This window comes from Megachile rotundata, chromosome 1 (genome assembly GCF_050947335.1).
Source record: "Megachile rotundata isolate GNS110a chromosome 1, iyMegRotu1, whole genome shotgun sequence".
Taxonomy (NCBI): Eukaryota; Metazoa; Arthropoda; class Insecta; order Hymenoptera; family Megachilidae; genus Megachile; species Megachile rotundata.
In genome coordinates, this window is record NC_134983.1 from 9,445,509 (window position 1) to 9,465,256 (window position 19,748).

At 33.6% G+C, this 19,748-nt stretch overlaps 5 protein-coding genes across 8 annotated transcripts in view; 4 read left to right on the top strand and 1 right to left on the bottom strand.

Annotated features, from left to right (window-relative positions):
• LOC100879475 (uncharacterized) overlaps window positions 1-3,418 on the top strand; it is a 128,215-nt gene extending 124,797 nt beyond the window's left edge. For both annotated transcript variants that reach the window (XM_012279216.2, XM_076538052.1), the window contains one exon: window positions 52-3,418. In XM_012279216.2, coding sequence (XP_012134606.1) covers window positions 52-224 — 173 coding nt within the window. In that variant the 3' untranslated portion in view covers window positions 225-3,418. The remainder of the gene's footprint in view (window positions 1-51) is intronic.
• Window positions 3,419-3,574: 156 nt separating this feature from the next.
• LOC100879362 (prenylcysteine oxidase 1-like) lies at window positions 3,575-6,074 on the top strand. Its single transcript, XM_003700654.3, has 7 exons — window positions 3,575-4,086; window positions 4,200-4,406; window positions 4,482-4,623; window positions 4,737-5,040; window positions 5,123-5,246; window positions 5,306-5,655; window positions 5,738-6,074. The coding sequence occupies exons 1-7, from the start codon at window positions 4,008-4,010 to the stop codon at window positions 5,996-5,998; spliced, it is 1,467 nt and encodes a 488-aa protein (XP_003700702.2). The 5' UTR covers window positions 3,575-4,007; the 3' UTR covers window positions 5,999-6,074.
• Window positions 6,075-12,655: 6,581 nt separating this feature from the next.
• LOC100879251 (solute carrier family 35 member E2A) lies at window positions 12,656-14,764 on the top strand. The gene is made up of 5 exons (XM_012279211.2): window positions 12,656-13,285; window positions 13,498-13,749; window positions 13,895-14,081; window positions 14,172-14,375; window positions 14,468-14,764. Exons 1-5 carry the CDS (start codon window positions 13,021-13,023, stop codon window positions 14,658-14,660), a joined length of 1,101 nt encoding a protein of 366 aa, XP_012134601.1. The 5' UTR covers window positions 12,656-13,020; the 3' UTR covers window positions 14,661-14,764.
• Window positions 14,765-14,938: 174 nt separating this feature from the next.
• Window positions 14,939-17,754, bottom strand: Cth (Cystathionine gamma-lyase). Of its 2 annotated transcripts, none has more exons than XM_012279212.2 (8): window positions 17,567-17,754; window positions 16,863-16,998; window positions 16,483-16,770; window positions 16,243-16,377; window positions 16,037-16,172; window positions 15,795-15,947; window positions 15,529-15,694; window positions 14,939-15,454 (listed from the first exon to the last, which is right to left on the bottom strand). In XM_012279212.2, exons 2-8 carry the CDS (start codon window positions 16,995-16,997, stop codon window positions 15,310-15,312), a joined length of 1,158 nt encoding a protein of 385 aa, XP_012134602.1. In that variant the 5' UTR covers window position 16,998; window positions 17,567-17,754; the 3' UTR covers window positions 14,939-15,309. The 2 variants fall into 2 exon arrangements, with proteins under 2 accessions (XP_012134602.1, XP_003700700.2); XM_003700652.3 differs by lacking the exon at window positions 17,567-17,754 and adding an exon at window positions 17,497-17,549.
• Window positions 17,755-18,095: 341 nt separating this feature from the next.
• LOC100877012 (transmembrane protein 59-like) lies at window positions 18,096-19,629 on the top strand. 2 transcript variants are annotated; one of them, XM_012279213.2, is made up of 5 exons: window positions 18,096-18,399; window positions 18,479-18,593; window positions 18,679-18,753; window positions 18,871-18,962; window positions 19,210-19,629. In XM_012279213.2, exons 1-5 carry the CDS (start codon window positions 18,259-18,261, stop codon window positions 19,537-19,539), a joined length of 753 nt encoding a protein of 250 aa, XP_012134603.1. In that variant the 5' UTR covers window positions 18,096-18,258; the 3' UTR covers window positions 19,540-19,629. The 2 variants fall into 2 exon arrangements, with proteins under 2 accessions (XP_012134603.1, XP_003700682.1); XM_003700634.3 differs by having other exon boundaries at window positions 18,679-18,962.
• The last annotated feature ends 119 nt before the right edge of the window (window positions 19,630-19,748 follow it).

Below are 19,748 nucleotides of genomic sequence, written 5' to 3' on the forward strand. Positions count from 1 at the left end.
TTTACTCAATGATCGTCGATCAACGTAATTATCATTTTCTACTTTTTTCAGGATACTGGTTATTCCATTGTCACTTCCTGTTCCACATACTGATCGGAATGAACCTGATACTGCACGTTGGAACACACGCTGATCTTCCACCAATACCGCCCAATTTCCCAAGATGCGGAGACCATCTACCGCCAATAACACCACCTTCGCTATCGCTGGACTCGTTTCACTGATCTTGAAAAAGGTCGAAATCGAGGCGGTCCAAAGCATATACAATATTATTAGCGTATTCCTGTAAAGTAGTCACGGTATGCTGTAGCGAAATCATTTCGTAATTTCTTCCTTTCGTCGGGTCGTTCGTCGAAAAGCGTTTCTCAGCGAGAGAAATATAACAAACAGCTGAAGAGTTGTGGTCCTCGAGAATGAGGTGCACAGACAACGGACAGTAGCACGAGTGATCCTTTTTAATCAGACATAATCGATATAGAGTTCTTGGTGCCGTGATAACGATCGTTCCCGAACGACGAATACGACTTTACTGTGCAGAGATGACTCGTTGGCTAGCGCAGTGATGGGCAGATCAAGTTCTTCAACTTTTAAGTTTCCGAATTTTTAAATTTAGTGATTTAAAATTTTGCAGTTTATAAATTTTCAATAACAAATTTCCAAATTTTTAAATTGAGAAATGTAGAGGTATAGAAATTAAAAATTGTCGAGTTTTTAAATCTTCAAAAGTCTGAACGCTCACGAGCTCACATGCCCATTACTGATCTAGCGGAAGAAATACAGGTGAGATTGAATATAGCCGTTGACTCCCCCTTCTCTAACTCAATCCTAGAGATACTCATGCATTTTCGTTATTTGCCCAAATGTTCTCCGCGCTTGTGCCCCTGTCCTTATCCCGCTAGCCATCTTGTCATCTCTGCACAAGTACGTTGGCAACAGTCGATATTTATTAAGTCCCGGATGCTTTACGTCTCTAACTCGTGTCCATCAAACTTGTTCAATCTGGCGATTTCGATCAAGCAACATCATTCACAGAGCATAAAGCATCCGTATAAATTATGTAGGTACGCGCAAATGTTACTAATATTTGTAACTCTGTAAATAATGTAGAAATAGTCGTTACATTTTAACGAGACATTAACGCGGGAGTGTTGGGGTAAAATATGAAGATTATAACGCGCGGTGGAATCTGCGAGACAATATGCAGCGAAGACCTTTCACCGTGAGACGATCGATCGGTGATCATTAGAGAAACGCTGTTTAAGGAAACTCGATCCGTTCGATTCAGATGATCATGGCTGCTCCCCGAGTCAGACCGACACTGAAACGTTTCGCTTAACGGGATCGAATCCAGGTTCCTAAAGTGGCCTTAGTTAGGGAGAAAATTCGTGCCCGTAATTGGAGCATGTTGCTTTCGTTCTTATCCTTGTCGGCTTTTCGAGTGCAGTAATTAGAATGAAGAAAAACAACCGCGAGAAAGACAAGGAAGCGTATAGTTATTGCGTAACGCGTAGAAGAGAAGAAAGAAAGCAGAAAAAAAAAGTAATATTCGTAGAGATTAGTGTCAAGGAAGACGGGAGAGGTGTCAAAGAGATTCTCGACGTAACTCTGGCGGTAAAAAGCGTTCCATTCGATATTTCCATTCACCCTTGCGAAACACGCGCGCCAGGTTGCGTCGTTTTTTGTTTTTCTTTCTTATTTTTTTTTCTAGATCGAATTTAACGATTCCGTTCACTATTTATTTGCTCACCGCGAAATTTCAACGCGTAAACCTCACTCATTGAGATTCACTCGTCTTTGCGGTTATTGGAGATGGAAGCAAGTTCAATATACGATGTTGTCATTGATCGGTTAGTAAAGATTGGTACAGCTGGTAATACATTAGGTTGGTCAACAAGGTTTCTTCTTTAATATAATTCTACGATGCTAGAGAGCGTCACTAGCGCAGCGAAAGTAGTATGACGAGAATCTACCATATTAAAAACAAATCAATTGCGATACAAAAGTTTCACTTTATGAAATTCAAAATATTTTACAAAAATAATTTCGTAAAAACGCTAGTGAATCAATGTAGGTTGGGAAAGCACACTCTTAGCTACCTGACTGAAAGTATATTTCATATCTATCATCAATCAATGCTGCCTGGTGCAGCAATAACACGATTACCGATAATCATTCTTCTCTCTTAAAGTACTGATAAACAGTTCGAAACTGTTTAGCTCAATTCGAACGTACTTGCATATATTTGAATTCCACCTCCAATATCAACACACGATCATCGTGCCGAAACATACGAGTGATTGATTGACGAACGCGAACATCGAATCAATGTCCCTCCTCCTTTTATACGTAACTTTCTCGAAAGTCATAGAAGTTTGATCGTGTAAAAGTACTTAACCCTCGGACGCGACAAACATCGTTGTCCGCTAATACACATATACATCAGCACATATACATAGTTGTACGTTTATTCATGGTGCCTCCGTTTTCTTTATCACGAGTGGAGAAATACATTTAAACGACTTACTCGCAGACTCACAATTCACGAACGCTTTAGCAGGCTCGATCGTGGCGGGGGGTGCGGTTGCTCGTGGGCAGCACACTTGCACCTGGTCGCGTTTCGCGCTTTTGTAGATAAAAGAGAAACAGCCCCTTTGGTTCATTGCTGCTGAATACGCTCGAAACGGAGCCGTTAAAACACGAAATACTCGATCGCGACGATTCGTGGTCACCGACGATAAACTAACGAGCGAAATGTGTTGCCGGTCAGTTCTAGCCAGTTCGACATCATTTATCCATGCAATTTATGACGAAGGAGTAGCACGCCTGAACCGACAACCGGCAATGCCATACTCGAAATCGTTGCGGCTTAAAACTTGTATTCGCGTTAATTGTCGATTAACCGAGACACCAGAATCGATGCTCGCTTTCGAGGATCGTCGAGAGCTTATATTTTAATTGGATTAAGTGCTTTGGATTTTCCAGAACAACGGGATTACGTTCTAATTATGATAGATTTCACGGACGAACGAGAACGTGCCTGTCGTTCGTAAAAGCGGATCGTTATTTATTTGTTAAAGACATTTCATTCATTGTATTCTATTTAACGTTATCGCGAATTGTCTTCCTCTCTTTGCTTAATTTATTTACTCTCATTTTTTTAAACTGCGTGTTTGTCATGTATAAATGCGGACATTAACGCGTATATCATAAAAAATTAACAACGAAGATTTTTATATTTTTTACTTGTACACAATGTATGATTACGTAACGAAACGCTTAAGAGATTCAAACGTTATCGTCCACGAACAAAGATGAGTTTTCGTGTTTTTGTACAGGTAGTATTTAAGCGAGTAATTCGCGTATACTCCGTTATCAGATAAAGATGTACATTTAATAATAAATTTGTTTTTAAAATGTTCGTCTATCTTTTCACCGTTTATAAAAACCTTTTTAGAAACTTCCATGAAGATATCCGAACCTCAGCTTCAGAATATAATGAACCACACGTTTGAATTTTGAAAGGAAAACATGTCGAATCGGTAATTGTAAGAAAATGTTCATCATAATACTTACGATAATATACGTGGTGGACAAAAATAGGTAAATACGGCGGAGAACTGATAAAATAAACAATATATAAAATAAAACATCACTGGGTATATGAATTTAGTATCGTGAACGTTGTAAATGCACATGCGCATTGCTCTTGGTTACCAGCATGCTCGAACCAATTATGTCCAATAGACACAGTCACAGTATAAGAAAGCACAGTAGGCTCACTCTGCCCAAAAGTGGCCCAAAAGTTGTCACTCGCGCATGACCGAATCGCACAACCAGCAACATGGCGATCTTTTGGTCATGAGATCAAAGGTGCCGACACGGAGTGAGCATACTGTGCTTTCTTATACTGTGACTCAGTCGAACAAGTTATATTTTTTTTCAAAAATAATATTGTGTATGCTATTGTATTTGTATATGTAAAATATTGTACATACTAGTCCGAAAATATGTATCAAACATTAATTTTGTTATTTATGTTTATTTTTAAACAAGGAGCTGGTTTTGAAAATTGTAAACCTAATGTAGGCAAGTAAAAGGACGTACTTATTGAAATATATGATGAACATTTATATGGCTAATACAGGTTAATTTGATGTGAATGTTTTATGACTCTTAATTTATAACTTTAAATTTTTTAGCGATCATTGGTGGCGGTATTGGTGGTGCAGCAAGTTCACATTTTCTTACAGAATTATTTAAAAATGATCTTAATATCGATTTATATGAAGTAAACACTATTGGGGGACGTTTAGCTACTGTCAAAATTGACGATAACGAATTCGAAGCTGGCGGTTCAATTATACATTCGCAAAATAAATATATGCAAGAATTTGTTAAATTGCTTGGTATCCTATTTAATACAATATTACAAATGTTTGTTTTATAAATGTTTGCTGTGATTAAAATATTTCTTTCCTTAGGTTTAGAACATAGATCAAATAATGATCAAAGAACAAGCATTTGGAATGGTAATGAAATAGTATTTGAAGAAAGTAAATGGGAAATAATAACTTTGGTTAAATTAATTTATAAGTACGGTATTCAGCTGCTTAGTCTTAACAGGTATATTATGTATTTCTTAAAATATTGCACCATTTACTTTTTAAAGTGTGATTATAACTATAAATTTATATTTATCGCATATCATAAGAATAAATTTTATCAATTTTAAACAGATATATAAGTTCTATATTAAATAACTTTGAAAAAGTATACGATCTACAGGATGCTGGATTTACCTTCATGAATATCACTAGTCTATTATCGGCTATGAATGCAGAATTTCCAAAATCCTTACAAGTATCTATTAAAAGTGAACTTTTAAATTTGGGATACTCAGAAAAATTAATTGATGAAATTGTTCAGACCACATTAGTAGTAAATTATGGACAAGACATAAATGTTCATAGTTTTGTTGGCTTTATTTCTTTAGCTGGAGCAGGTTCCAACTTCTGGTCTGTCAAAGGTGGAAACAAAAAGGTCTTTTTTGTAAATTGTATGAAAATATATATGTATGAAAATATATTCTTGTACAAGAATTAATAGTATTTACATGTCTTAGGTACCAGAGCATTTAATATACAGAAATAAAAATGTAAATGTTGTACCATCACGTGTCATGAAAATTGTTAATATATTAACAAATGATACTAAAAATCTATATGAAGTGCAATATCGCAATGAAGGTAATAAAAGTAATATACTAGCTAATAATATATAAAATGATTTAGGAAATTTATTTCAGATAGTACAGTGATAATGAAATCAACGTATGATATTGTAATTATTGCAACTCCACTTACCCATGATCAGAAATTTCCTATAACTTTTGAAGGATTTCCAAATAATGATTTTTATAGTACTGGACAATATCATGAAACTATAGCGACATTTGTCAAAGCAAATTTGAAACCATATTACTTTGGTCTACAGGAAGAGTTAGATGCTATTTTAAGTTGTGATCCAAATAAAACAATAATTAGCTCTGTAGGAAGATTAAATTCTGTGGAAGGTACATTAAAAAATAGCAAAATTTGGAAAATATTCAGCAATCAACCATTGAAAACACAAATTATAAATGAAATGTTTTCAAATGTAAGATTAATTGGTAACATTCGTACAAATTATTAATGTGAAGTTGTATCAAATATCATGAAAAATTAATTCATTATTTAAGGTCAAAGAAGTAAAACAAGTCAATTGGAAGGCATATCCAGAATATTCAACAAAAATCCAAGAAGCAAAATTTAAACTACACAATGCACTTTATCATGTGAATGCTATTGAATGGGTTGCTAGTGCAATGGAAATGAGTGCAATAAGTGGAAGAAATGTGGCACTTCTAGCACATCAAGATTTTTCTCAGAAATATTGCTTTAAAGAAAATGAAGCAGTAAAAGAAAAATCTTATGAAAATACACCATCTAATGAACTGTAATAAATAAATAAACATGTCTATAAATATAAGTACATTAAATTTTAAAAATATATGTACATTATATTTCTTCATAGAATGAGTGGACTTTGATTTTATTTGAAACTAGTGGAACGCCCCGTGCTATGCACAGGGAATTAATTAGTTAACCTTGACCCCCTGCGCAGTCCTAAACCGTAAAAAAATGACATGCACAGTCAATTTTATACAAAGAATATAATAATCATTTAAAAAAGCCGCCACAAATGCTGTTAAGAGTGCCATCTAACAACAAACTTCTGAACTATTACGAGCACGTGCAAAGTACCAACCGAATTCTGTCGGTAATTAATAGATTACACATCAACGGTAATATACCATCAGCGAAGTTTCTATTGCAGTTCCGCGTGTCACTATTAGATGGCGCTGCGTCGAACCTGCATAAAGGGGCGTCCAGATTAGGCAAGTGCCTGTCAAAATAGCCTAATGTGAACGACATTTAATACGGCCCAAAAAAGCAATTGTCTGATTTGTGTATTCTGCTTTTTTAACCGACTTCGAAAAAGGAGGAGGTTACTCAATTCGATCAGTATATTTTTTTTTTTTTTTTTTTTTTTTTTTTTTTTTATTATTTTTATTTTCTATGTGTGCCCGCCTATTACGCCTAGCTGGATGCACCGATCGGAACGAAACCTTTTGCATCTGGTAGGTTCTGACTCCCCATTGGTACCATTATCAAAAAATTTTTCATTTTTCAATTGCAAAGTGTTGTTATTGCAAAAAAACCGGCAACTTTTGAAATAAACTTTTCTCGATTTTAGTGCGCTTTTAATATCTTATCACGGACATGATTCTGAACAATTTTGTTCATATAAAAATTTCGCGGAAAGCTTTAGTTTTCGAGATATTAGCGAAAAATTGTTGAAAAGTTTTGAAATCAACTTTGGACGATTTTAATGTCCTTTTAATATGTTATCAGGTGCACGATTCTGAACAACTTTTTCCTTATCCGCAATTAAGGGGAAGCTTTAGTTTTCGAGTTATTAGCGAAAAACTATTGTTACTAATACAGTATTCACTCCGTAAATGTTACTTTTGCCGGTCTCGATTGTACATTTACGGTAGAGGTCCTACATTCTTTGTAGTGTGCCGAACGTAGAAAGAGACAGCCATACAAAAGACAAAGAGGGATAGAGTTTCGAGCGTTCGGCAAACATGAAAGACTCGTGCGTGTTGTGTCTTTTAAATTAAAAAATTAAAATTCTTTATTTTTGGTTTTTCGTCAATGGAACTTTTACCATCGTATTTGTCTCGTTTTTCTGATTAAAATGACACCAAACACGATATGATTACGATCGTAATTACTTATGTAACAAGCCATAAAAGTTTGGGATGTAACATTTACGGTAGAGGTGCGAATTCCTTCTAAAGGCTTGCTATACAAGTAATTATGATTTTAATTATACCGTGTTTGGTACCATTTTAATCAGAAAAACGAGACGAATACGATAATCAAAGCTTCATTGATAAACCCCAAAAATAAAGAATTTTGATTTTTGAATTTAAAAGACAGAAGACGCACGAGTGTTTCATGTTTGCCGAACGCGTCAACTTTCTGCTTCTCTCTCTTTTCTATTCGCCGTCCTCTTTTATGTTAAAAACTTTAATCACTCGTTACACACACAATTGTTAACGTAATTATATCATGTTTGGTGTCATTTTAATCAGGAAATCTAGACAAATACAAGAGTAAAAGTTTCATGAAAAAAAAAATAGTAAGAAATAAGAAAGTTACAATCTTTTCCTTTGCTTGCATTAGTATGTGTCTCACCGATATTCAATCCTCGTCGTTTCGGCGACCGATCCTGTTTCATTCTTGACTGATTTCGAGGGGGATCCCCCAGTAGTGGGGATACAATTTTAACATTTACGGTAGAGATCTTTTTAACATTTATGGAGTGAATACTGTATATTGAATTCTACGTATGCCTCCGTGCCTCTGGTGGTGTATGAGTCAACATGCAATCGCCGATTATATTTACCAATTTTACAATTAATAAAAAAAAAAAATTGAAAAACGAATATCCATGTTGTCTTTTACTTAATTATGTTCATGGCATTTACGCGGACAAAAAAAAAGCCCGGAAGAACTATCTCACAGTATCCTATAAAATTCTCCCCATTCCACTAAAAAGCGTGAAATAAAATAATTTTAAGAAAAAAAATACACCGACTTCGAAATGCACTAAAAAGTATAAAATAATTTCTATTTCATTCAATCATACAATTACGTCACAGATATGAATGAAACCTATTTACTCGTTAGGTAGTGTATTAAATACATTTCAACCTTTTCGGAGGCGGCGCAAAATTAAAAATACCTCAGTAAACGTTGCTGCCAATAACCAGTTGACTGTGGTATGGCGTATTGGAAATTAATAAATCCTGAAAAAGAATACGAACCATTATAGATATATCTGGTAATATACATAAATGTAACGACTGCATCTTCATTTCGCAACGTTTCTGATATAAATGAAATTGAATCGACTTCGTTCGCATGTGGAAGCCATGGATCTAAGAACCTATAAACGGAGCCCACAACGCGGGAATTACCAAATTTGCGGCAGATGGGCTCTATCTTTATAGTATATGCGGCGATCGAGTCTTTTCGTCGCATACTCTATGAATCTAGATAGACCATAGTTCCATTCTATACGCATTAACACCTACTTCGCGGCGTGCTGTCGAGTTATATGTATAGAAAAAAAAATAGCTATACAAGCTTTGCCTATGTTCGGCTGTGCAAAGGTTGACATGTTCAAGAAAATCTTTTAATTTTGCGCCGCCTCCGAAAAGGTTGAAATGTATTTAATACACTACCTAACGAGTAAATAGGTTTCATTCATATCTGTGACGTAATTGTATGATTGAATGAAATAGAAATTATTTTATACTTTTTAGTGCATTTCGAAGTCGGTGTATTTTTTTTCTTAAAATTATTTTATTACAAGATCCTGTAGTAGGGCGCACCCTAATATGTACATATTTTTATGACAATTACGTTCTAGAATTAGGTGTTAATAATGTATCTATCTATTCATAAAATATATTGTCATTTGATGTAAAAAAGTGTTTGAAAATAAATATGAATAAAAACATGCATTTACATATTTACTTATTTATAAATCCCATCATTCCGATCCCCACAAATTGCTCCAAATATTAAAAAATAAACAATAAAAAACAAAATATTGATATTGCTAATATTTGCACCAGGAAAATGCATTATGATGAAGTATTTTTTGTGCTTCGTGCAATTTTCGTGACGTCAAATTCCAAGAATTCCCCGGCGCGATTTTTGAAATTCCACCGACCGATTTTGAGAATTTGTATCAGGAGAACATAAGTTGCGAGGAGGTATCCCTCGTGCCACTTCTTGGAAATTTCGTGACGTCAAATTCCAAGAATTCCCATTCGCGATTTTTGAAATTCCACCGACCGATTTTGAGAATTTGTATCAGGAGAATATAAGTTGCGAGGAGGTATCCCTCGTGCCACTTCTTGGAATTTTCGTGACGTCAAATTCCAAGAATTCCCCGGCACGATTTTTGAAATTCCACCGACCGATTTTGAGAATTTGTATCAGGAGAACATAAGCTGCGAGGAGGTATCCCTCGTGCCACTTCTTGGAATTTTCGTGACGTCAAATTCCAAGAATTCCCCGGCGCGATTTTTGAAATTCCACCGACCGATTTTGAGAATTTGTATCAGGAGAACATAAGCTGCGAGGAGGTATCCCTCGTGCCACTTCTTGGAAATTTCGTGACGTCAAATTCCAAGAATTCCCCGGCGCGATTTTTGAAATTCCACCGACCGATTTTGAGAATTTGTATCAGGAGAACATAAGCTGCGAGGAGGTATCCCTCGTGCCAATTCTTGGAATTTTCGTGACGTCAAATTCCAAGAATTCCCCGGCGCGATTTTTGAAATTCCACCGACCGATTTTGAGAATTTGTATCAGGAGAACATAAGCTGCGAGGAGGTATCCCTCGTGCCACTTCTTGGAAATTTCGTGACGTCAAATTCCAAGAATTCCCATTCGCGATTTTTGAAATTCCACCGACCGATTTTGAGAATTTGTATCAGGAGAACATAAGCTGCGAGGAGGTATCCCTCGTGCCAATTCTTGGAATTTTCGTGACGTCAAATTCCAAGAATTCCCCGGCGCGATTTTTGAAATTCCACCGACCGATTTTGAGAATTTGTATCAGGAGAACATAAGCTGCGAGGAGGTATCCCTCGTGCCACTTCTTGGAAATTTCGTGACGTCAAATTCCAAGAATTCCCATTCGCGATTTTTGAAATTCCACCGACCGATTTTGAGAATTTGTATCAGGAGAACATAAGCTGCGAGGAGGTATCCCTCGTGCCAATTCTTGGAATTTTCGTGACGTCAAATTCCAAGAATTCCCCGGCGCGATTTTTGAAATTCCACCGACCGATTTTGAGAATTTGTATCAGGAGAATATAAGTTGCGAGGAGGTATCCCTCGTGCCACTTCTTGGAATTTTCGTGACGTCAAATTCCAAGAATTCCCCGGCGCGATTTTTGAAATTCCACCGACCGATTTTGAGAATTTGTATCAGGAGAACATAAGCTGCGAGGAGGTATCCCTCGTGCCAATTCTTGGAATTTTCGTGACGTCAAATTCCAAGAATTCCCCGGCGCGATTTTTGAAATTCCACCGACCGATTTTGAGAATTTGTATCAGGAGAATATAAGTTGCGAGGAGGTATCCCTCGTGCCACTTCTTGGAATTTTCGTGACGTCAAATTCCAAGAATTCCCCGGCGCGATTTTTGAAATTCCACCGACCGATTTTGAGAATTTGTATCAGGAGAACATAAGCTGCGAGGAGGTATCCCTCGTGCCACTTCTTGGAAATTTCGTGACGTCAAATTCCAAGAATTCCCATTCGCGATTTTTGAAATTCCACCGACCGATTTTGAGAATTTGTATCAGGAGAACATAAGTTGCGAGGAGGTATCCCTCGTGCCACTTCTTGGAATTTTCGTGACGTCAAATTCCAAGAATTCCCCGGCGCGATTTTTGAAATTCCACCGACCGATTTTGAGAATTTGTATCAGGAGAATATAAGTTGCGAGGAGGTATCCCTCGTGCCACTTCTTGGAATTTTCGTGACGTCAAGTTCCAAGAATTCCCCGGCGCGATTTTTGAAATTCCACCGACCGATTTTGAGAATTTGTATCAGGAGAATATAAGTTGCGAGGAGGTATCCCTCGTGCCACTTCTTGGAATTTTCGTGACGTCAAATTCCAAGAATTCCCCGGCGCGATTTTTGAAATTCCACCGACCGATTTTGAGAATTTGTATCAGGAGAACATAAGTTGCGAGGAGGTATCCTTCGTGCCACTTCTTGGAATTTTCGTGACGTCAAATTCCGGGAATTCTCATGTTCTCTTGATACAAATTCTCTATTTCGCATGTGTAAATTTTTATTCCGTTGGGTATGTTAGGTAACAATAAATACACAGTGATTGTTGATAAATTTTTCTTTATTTTCACCAATTTTCATACAGTGCATAACGTAATTACACTTATTGTTAAATCATTTAAATACTTACCTGTGGAACACACTTTTTTTTTTTTTTTTTTTTTACGTGGGGGAAATCTTCCAAAGATACCCGGCACCCTTGGGGGAGGGTGCGTGGTTATGTGGGATTTTTACCCACTAAAACCCCCACGGTGGTCCTTCCCTGACGCATGAAGTGGGGGGCCCAAGAATTCTTAAAGAACACGACTGGGGGCCCCGCACCATTTCTGTCATCCCTGGGGCGGCGGGAAATGTCATCCCCTCCCTCCCCCCCCCCCTCTCTAATAAAGCCTAAACTAATCTTTACGGCAGTGCCCGGACCACCGAAGCACCGCCGTTGCCCCGGGGCAGCGTACAGGGCGTCCTGGGGCCCCTTCCAGGACGCCACTGCCCCTACGGCGGCTCTGCATGGTTGTGGCGTAATGCCTCCCCGGAGCCGCCGCTACCCTACTGTAATCAATTAACCTTGACCCCCTGCGCAGTCCTAAACCATAAAAGATAGATTATGCACAGTAAATTTTTTACAGAGGCCTAACTCAGTAAAGTCAATTGGACCACTCTCAATGATGACGTAATTATTTTTTAAATTGGAGCAATTTTGATTGTTCGGAAATTTGTTGCCCAGGATCCGCTATTCTCTTATAGAAACGTTGACCCTTGCGTAGTTCTAAATCGTAAAAGATAGACATGCGCAGTAAATTTTTACAAAAAATGTAATCAAAGAAAAAAGTAATCGAAGCACGCACAATGATGGAGGAATTAGTTTTTATGTATCCCTTAAAAAATGTCCCTTAATAAGGGTTTTACTGTACTATCATTGTGAAAGTACACATTTTTCTGCCTTATTTTCAAGCATGTGTACAACATCTCAGTGTAACTCACGAACATGTTTCGGCGTTATAATATGATATATAAAAGAACGATCGTACGTAAATATGAAAATTTAAACCATTTGTTTTAGATTTTTCCTATTAACTCTTTAGAACCGGCATCGTGATACCGAAAAGGAGCATGCGCATTGCTTATGGTTACGAAATATGTTTGACAAATCAGAGCCAAGATGCGCAGGATAAACAAGAAAGTAGTCGTTTCAGAAGTCTGTTCCTACGTGGACTGAAATGTACTTGAAACTACGTATCGCTTCGTGATGCGATAATTATAAATTACTATGATTGCTCAAATCAAAAATAATATACCACATTTAACACAAAATCATTGTGCACTTTTTCGAACTATCCAATGTACTAACGCTAAAGTTTATAGCGCAAATTTAAAAATCTGTGAAAATATAACCTAGTTAACCTGAGAAGAAAACACACAAATGTCAACATTATGCTCAGTGGACGTACTGAAAATGTGATCTCATCGGCAAAATAGTATTTGTCATATTGTACGTAATGTCATAATATTTTATATAAAAAAATAGTGTAATGGAAAATCATTCCGTTCGTATAAACTATGCGCTAACACCTCGCGACACAGAACAACCATTAATACACGATAGCCAAACTAAACAATACGGAGAGAATAGTAAAAGGCGTGAAGAAATACTAGTATTAACAAGTGAAGTAAAAGGTGGCTTATTTTATCCCAGGGCTTTATTATTTCTAACATTATGGTACTTCTTCAGTGGATGTACATTGTTTTTAAACAAATACATATTATCTTACATGGAAGGCGATCCTACAATTTTGGGTAAATGAATTTGAAATAATTCATCTAATTATTTAGATGAAATAATTCATCTAAACTTAAATCTTCCCATTCATTATTTTTGGACATTTAAAAATATCTGTAATTTATAAAAACTGCTTTTGTAATTTATATTTTAGTTTTTGAATATAAGATTATAATTTCAATATTTTATAAATTTGTTTGTAATGCTAAATATTAACTTATTTGAGTAGGTGCTTGTCAGATGTTAATGACCGCAGTTTGTGGATTTATACAAATGTATTTTCCATGTGGAATGTATAAAGCAAATCCTAGGTTAATGAGACCAGCAGGTTTTTATAAACATATGATATTGGTAGGGTGTACAAGATTTACAACTGTAGTACTAGGATTAGTCTCACTCAATTATGTAGCAGTGAGTTTTACAGAAACTATTAAAAGTAGTGCTCCACTTTTTACCGTCCTTATTAGCAGATATTTATTAGGTAAGAAACAATGATGCATTTAACTTATTCTATTTTGTTTCCTACTATTAATAAAATTCATTTAATCGTTCTTTTTAAATTAATTTAAGATTGTGTTAAAAAAGATTTATGTATTAATTATATAATTATAATATTCTATTTATAGGAGAACATACAGGGTTATATGTAAATTTATCTTTAATTCCGGTAATGGGTGGACTAGCTCTATGTTCAGTAAATGAAATCAGTTTTGATCTCAGGGGATTTATTGCTGCTATGGCTACAAACGTAACAGAATGTTTGCAGAATGTTTATTCGAAAATGTTAATTAGTGGAGACAATTTTAAGTACACGTAAGTATCATATAAATTAATCTTGCAATGTTTCATTAAAAATATATGTTTGTATATTTTAGTGTAATTACAATATATGTAAAATTACAGACCTGCAGAGCTACAATTTTATACCAGTATAGCATCAATTGTGGTACAAGTACCAGTTTCAATTTTGTTAGTAGATTTAACAACACTTGAACATTCTTTGAGTTTTAAATTATTCACAGCATTTCTTTTAAATGGAGTGTTTTTCCATTTTCAAAGTATCACTGCATATGTACTTATGGATTACATTAGTCCTGTGACACACAGGTTTGTCTTATCAGTTCTTATGTAACATAATTATGCTACTTAAAATGTTTAGATTTGAAATCAGTTATTAAAAATAGCATATTTTGTTACAGTGTTGCTAATACAGCAAAGAGAGCTTCATTAATTTGGCTTTCAGTTCTGTTGTTTAACAATCCTGTAACTGGTCTATCAGCAATGGGAACATCTTTGGTCATAGCAGGAGTATTATTATATAATCGAGCACAAGAATATGATAGATTGAATAAAGCAAAATTACGATACAATTCGAAAGTTAATTTACAATAATTTTATATTAACGTCATTTAAGAATTTATAATTGATAACAGATTGTTAAATTAAATGTAAAATTCCACAAAAAATTAAAATGAATTTAGTTTCAACTTTTCCAATACAGTATTTTATTAATAATTAATAATTTATATTCTCAGTTAAAGTAGGAAGGTGAAAATATAATTTACATCCTAGTTGCATTTTTAATTAATAACTTTAATTGAATACATATAATGGTATAAATCAATGTGATTGCAAAAATGATGTCAAATGTAAAATATATACAAAACAAATTGTAAATAATCTTTTATTGAATAAACATATATATGTACATACTTCATATGTCACAGATTTTAACTGATCATAATTACATAAAATAATTGTATTCAAGTTTTCAATTTGTACATAAAGTCTAATTTAAATATTTACTTAAAACTGTTATTATATTTTAAAATTCTGCATAAAACGTAAGTAGTATAAAATGCATAAAAGAGGCAGTATTAATATTATGCGGAATGTCCAAATTTAAATGATAATAAATTTCATTTTGACCAATTTGGTACACAGAAGTGAGATATTACCAATTATGTACAGTAGTTGCAAATTTTGCAACTTAATTGTATTACAAAATTACAATTTAAAAGAGTATATCATATTAATACATTCATAGACTAGCTTTTAGTGCTTGATCAAGATCATCTAAGAGATCTTGTTCTGTTTCAAGACCAATGGACAAACGAACTAATTGCTCGGTAATACCTAACGCTATTCTAGTTTCTTCAGAAATTGATGCGTGAGTCATGACACATCTATATAAAAGATTTAGAGATAAATAATAAAATATGTATTTCCTATATTATATAGTAAATTGTCATTTACTTACGGTAATTCAGCAAGGGATTCAAAACCACCAAGTGATTCAGCTAATGTAAATACTTTTAGTGCCTTTAAAAATTTTGTACTATCTCCTTTAATATAGACAGAAATCATTCCACTATAACCAGACGTTTGTTTGAGAGCAAGTTCATGTTGCGGGTGAGATGGAAGATCTATAATCCAATAAAACTATTATTTAATGAAACTATATTACATCTACATAAGGAGGTAGATAAGAAAGTTATGTGGCTGATAATTTATATAAATACATACACGGATGAATTACTTGTTTTACACAAGGATGAGTTTCTAAAAACTTTGCAACTGCTAATCCATTCTTCATATGCTTTTGCATTCTGATTTCTAAAGTTTTTAAACTTCGATTAACCAAGAAACAGTCAAAAGGTGATGGAACAATGCCCATAGCTGAAATGATAAAAAAATAGTAAATAATATTAACTAACATTAATTTGAAAGTATAATTGCACTACAATTAAAAAAAAAAAAAACCTTACCATTTTGTAAAAATCGAAGTCTTGTTGCAATATCATCCCTATTTGTAATTGCTGCACCCATAATAACATCTGAATGTCCATTCATGTATTTTGTCAAAGAATATACTACAATATCTGCACCTAATTCCAATGGTTTCTATAATAAAATATACGTCGATTATTTGATTTACATATTATATTGAATTATGTCGGATAAGAAAATTTACCTGATAATAACTTGTTAAAAAGGTATTGTCTACTACTAAAATAATTTCAGGATTTTTATGCCTCAATATTTCAGCAACTGCCTTAATATCAACTAATTTGAGTAAAGGATTAGTTGGTGTCTCTAACCAAACCATCTGAAAAAAGATGCAAATATATCTACATATTTATAAGAATAAATCTTCCATTCAGTATTAAACTGTGTTTACAATATTAAATAGAAATACAAAACTTTTTTATACCTTTGTATTTGGTTTTATGTGTTCTATAATATTATTTGGATTTGTCATATCAATAAAAGTTATTGAAACATCGTTTGTAACTAAACAATGTTGAAAGTAACGGTTAGTTCCACCATAAATATCATCACAAGATACTAAATGATCTCCCGATTTTAATAATGAAGATATTACTGTTGTAGCACCCAAACCAGATGCAAAAGTAAATCCGTGTTTCCCATTGTCCAAAGCAGCTAAACATGTTTCCAAAACTTTTCTTGTAGGATTGCCACTTCTACTATAATCAAAACCCTGAAAGGTAAGAAATCATAAAATGATATAATTCTTTAAAAAATTTTCCTTTCCCTACACTTTTCTTTCTTTTTATTTATTCAAAATCTTACTCTATGTTCTCCAGGTCCATCTTGACGATAAGTAGTGGACATTGAAATAGGAGGTATTATTGCACAATGATTCCATTGTAATGGATCTTGTCCAGCATGTATGGCTTTAGTAGCAAAACCTTCATTCGTTGACATACTAGAAAACATTTAAAATATTCATTGCACCATTGGGAAAATTAAAATTAAAAGAAATTTTAAAATATCTGTGATAGTTAATAAAGAAAGCATATATACATAAACTGAAATTTAAATGCTCAAACCGAAATGAACTACACATATGCTTGCAACTTTCATCGTACACACATAAATTACATCATACTATTGGATTCTTATGAATAATATCTCAATATAAATCCAGGATTTAGATTATGTTATAACTCTTAAGAGCTTTATTACTACTTATCTTTCAAACTGTAATCCAAGTTGATAATTTTAACTTTAATTAAGAACTGTAAATACTCATCAAGTTTAAGATTTTTTATATTTCTCACTTTAAAAAAAATGATAAATACATGAAATAAAATACTAATCTTACATAGAACTCTAAATTTCTTGCTTTCGAAAAAGTGATAATTATATGAAATAAAATACTAAATTTCATGCTTTCGAAAAAATAATAAAATACTAAACTTACATAGGGCTCTGAATAATTTGAATTAATCTTATACACATTCATATTGAAGAAACACGAAATTATTACTTACTTGAATTAAAGAATCTACAAACGGAAGAAAATTCACTAAAAGAAAGTAATTGTTAATTGAATGATTGAAAATTAATATAATTCTTGAAATGTTAACAATAACACGTTAAGTGTTAAAATAACAGATTTTACACGTGGCACTGTCTATTTATGACTTCAGCAGGGATCAGGCGTGCTACTTATAATATGCCGATGCTCGTGATTGGAGTAAAGAGTAGGGATACAACTATATGAAATTGTCCGAGTTAATGTTATTAACCTCTACATCTGCAAAGAAAATGTGTATCATAGATTGTCTTTCAGCAAACGGAGTGTTGATGATGATTTTGCGTTCTTTTGCGCATGTTAAGTATAGCAAAGCTCAAACATACGCAACAATATTAGCGATGTAATATGTTTTAATGTATTATTAAATACAAGGAAATATTTTATTTTGTATAATTTTTTATTTATCGTTTAATCAAATGATTAGAAACATCTAACATTCTTTAATAATTTCAAAAGAGAATATTGGTCAGTTCTTATATACACGATAGAACATGCAACCAATGCGATGTGTTCCCACCATAATTAAATCGATATTTACTCGATTATTCGCGAGCTATCAACCTTCGGCGAGTGAAGTTTCTTTCTTAAACGAATCACTTTAATTGACACTTGAAATACTACATTTGAAAGGAATAATACACTGAAATGAGAAAAGTAAAGGGAATTATTTCATTATTGCTGATATTTTTTGTTAATATTGTACGTAGTGATGTGTTTTATAATCTTCTGAATCGAGAGGATCCGTGCATTAATCTATGTGAAAAAACACCGTTGTCTTTTGCAAATGTACGTATTAAATCATTAAATATACATATTCATTTAGTTGTATAACGTATCTAAATAATAAAACAACTTTTAATTTTAGAATAAATATGTCAAATCATGTTGTCAACGAGGTTGTAGGTTCTTCAATTTAGTGGACTTACATTATGGATTAGAATCAAACAGTTTAAATGGTACAAGAGATGCCTGCGAAGCTTGTACGTAAATATTATATTATTATAGCATTTAAATAATTATTTAATTATTTATTAATAATTAATATTTCTTTTTATTTTATTATAGCATGTACAGAAGCATATACAGCACCACAGGATCGTTCTGCATGTAGTACTGGTTGTGATTTTATGGCTAAACAACGTACTTCAGATTTATTATCATTATTTTCTGTTGCAATCTATGTGGAAGAAGGAGTTAATTCCAATATAGTTCTAATGTCACCTGATATACCTGAAAATGATATTTTATCTGATCCAGGATTACGAAAGGAACTTCTTCCTGGTTGGTGGGATTCAAATGGATTTAAGTTACCACAGACATATATTAAAACTGTCCCATTAGATGCTGGGGTAAGTTTTAATTTTAGAAAAATTTATATCTTAAATTAAAAGCAAAGAACACAATTCTAATATAGTAATATTTCATAAAAATATATGTATGCACTTCATACAAATATTAAATTTTGTACATAACTTAATATATTTCTTTTGTTATGTCATTTTTATTCTTGTGACTGAATTATTTGGCATGCCTAGACCTAGTTACATAATAAAAGGTATTTATTATCTAATTTAATACCTAATAATAAAAATATAGACTGTGGATTATGGCATACCATCAGACTACTTTCGAGAAAGTGACCAATCAGCTTCAATACCTGGATCTGATTGGCTTCAGTGTGCTTCAAAACATATTGGACTACCTCATTGGCTTCTGGCTTCTGCTATCGCAGCAGCAGCACTATCTGCATTTTGGTTGTGTTTATATCCAGAAAAATCTGCAGATCCTTATAGAGAAATACTTATCGAGAAATCTGATATTTCTCCAACATTTGCATTGTACATACCAGAAGCACCATTGCATAAAAAACCTCCTCCTAAATATACGGAAAGTGTTGATGCAACAGAAAGTAACATGAAAGTTTAGCTAAGAATTTTAGTGGTACAATTTTAAAGTGGTTTTCAAAGATGTTTAAACATATTAATACAATTTTGAATAAAGGATGTTTGTATTAAATATAGTAGAGCTTTATAAGCATTAAAATGATTAAAAGTAACTGCATTTTCTGTTACCAATAAAATTATTTATAGTTTAAAGATAAATTTCTAAGAATGTATATGAAAAAATTAAGCTTT

Coding starts and splice junctions, on each gene's coding strand:
- LOC100879362 (XM_003700654.3), top strand. CDS start 4,008: ATGTATCAAACATTAATTTTGTTATTTATGTTTATTTTTAAACAAGGA. Junction 4,624..4,736: donor CAGCTGCTTAGTCTTAACAG/GTATATTATGTA, acceptor AATTTTAAACAG/ATATATAAGTTCTATATTAA. Junction 5,041..5,122: donor TCAAAGGTGGAAACAAAAAG/GTCTTTTTTGTA, acceptor TACATGTCTTAG/GTACCAGAGCATTTAATATA.
- LOC100879251 (XM_012279211.2), top strand. CDS start 13,021: ATGGAAAATCATTCCGTTCGTATAAACTATGCGCTAACACCTCGCGAC. Junction 13,750..13,894: donor TATTAGCAGATATTTATTAG/GTAAGAAACAAT, acceptor TTCTATTTATAG/GAGAACATACAGGGTTATAT. Junction 14,376..14,467: donor ATTAGTCCTGTGACACACAG/GTTTGTCTTATC, acceptor ATTTTGTTACAG/TGTTGCTAATACAGCAAAGA.
- Cth (XM_003700652.3), bottom strand. CDS start 17,534: ATGTGTATAAGATTAATTCAAATTATTCAGAGCCCTAT. Junction 16,771..16,862: donor ATGGACCTGGAGAACATAGA/GTAAGATTTTGA, acceptor CTTACCTTTCAG/GGTTTTGATTATAGTAGAAG. Junction 15,948..16,036: donor ACTTCGATTTTTACAAAATG/GTAAGGTTTTTT, acceptor TTATCATTTCAG/CTATGGGCATTGTTCCATCA.
- LOC100877012 (XM_003700634.3), top strand. CDS start 18,259: ATGAGAAAAGTAAAGGGAATTATTTCATTATTGCTGATATTTTTTGTT. Junction 18,594..18,678: donor AAGAGATGCCTGCGAAGCTT/GTACGTAAATAT, acceptor ATTTTATTATAG/CATGTACAGAAGCATATACA. Junction 18,963..19,209: donor CTGTCCCATTAGATGCTGGG/GTAAGTTTTAAT, acceptor ATAAAAATATAG/ACTGTGGATTATGGCATACC.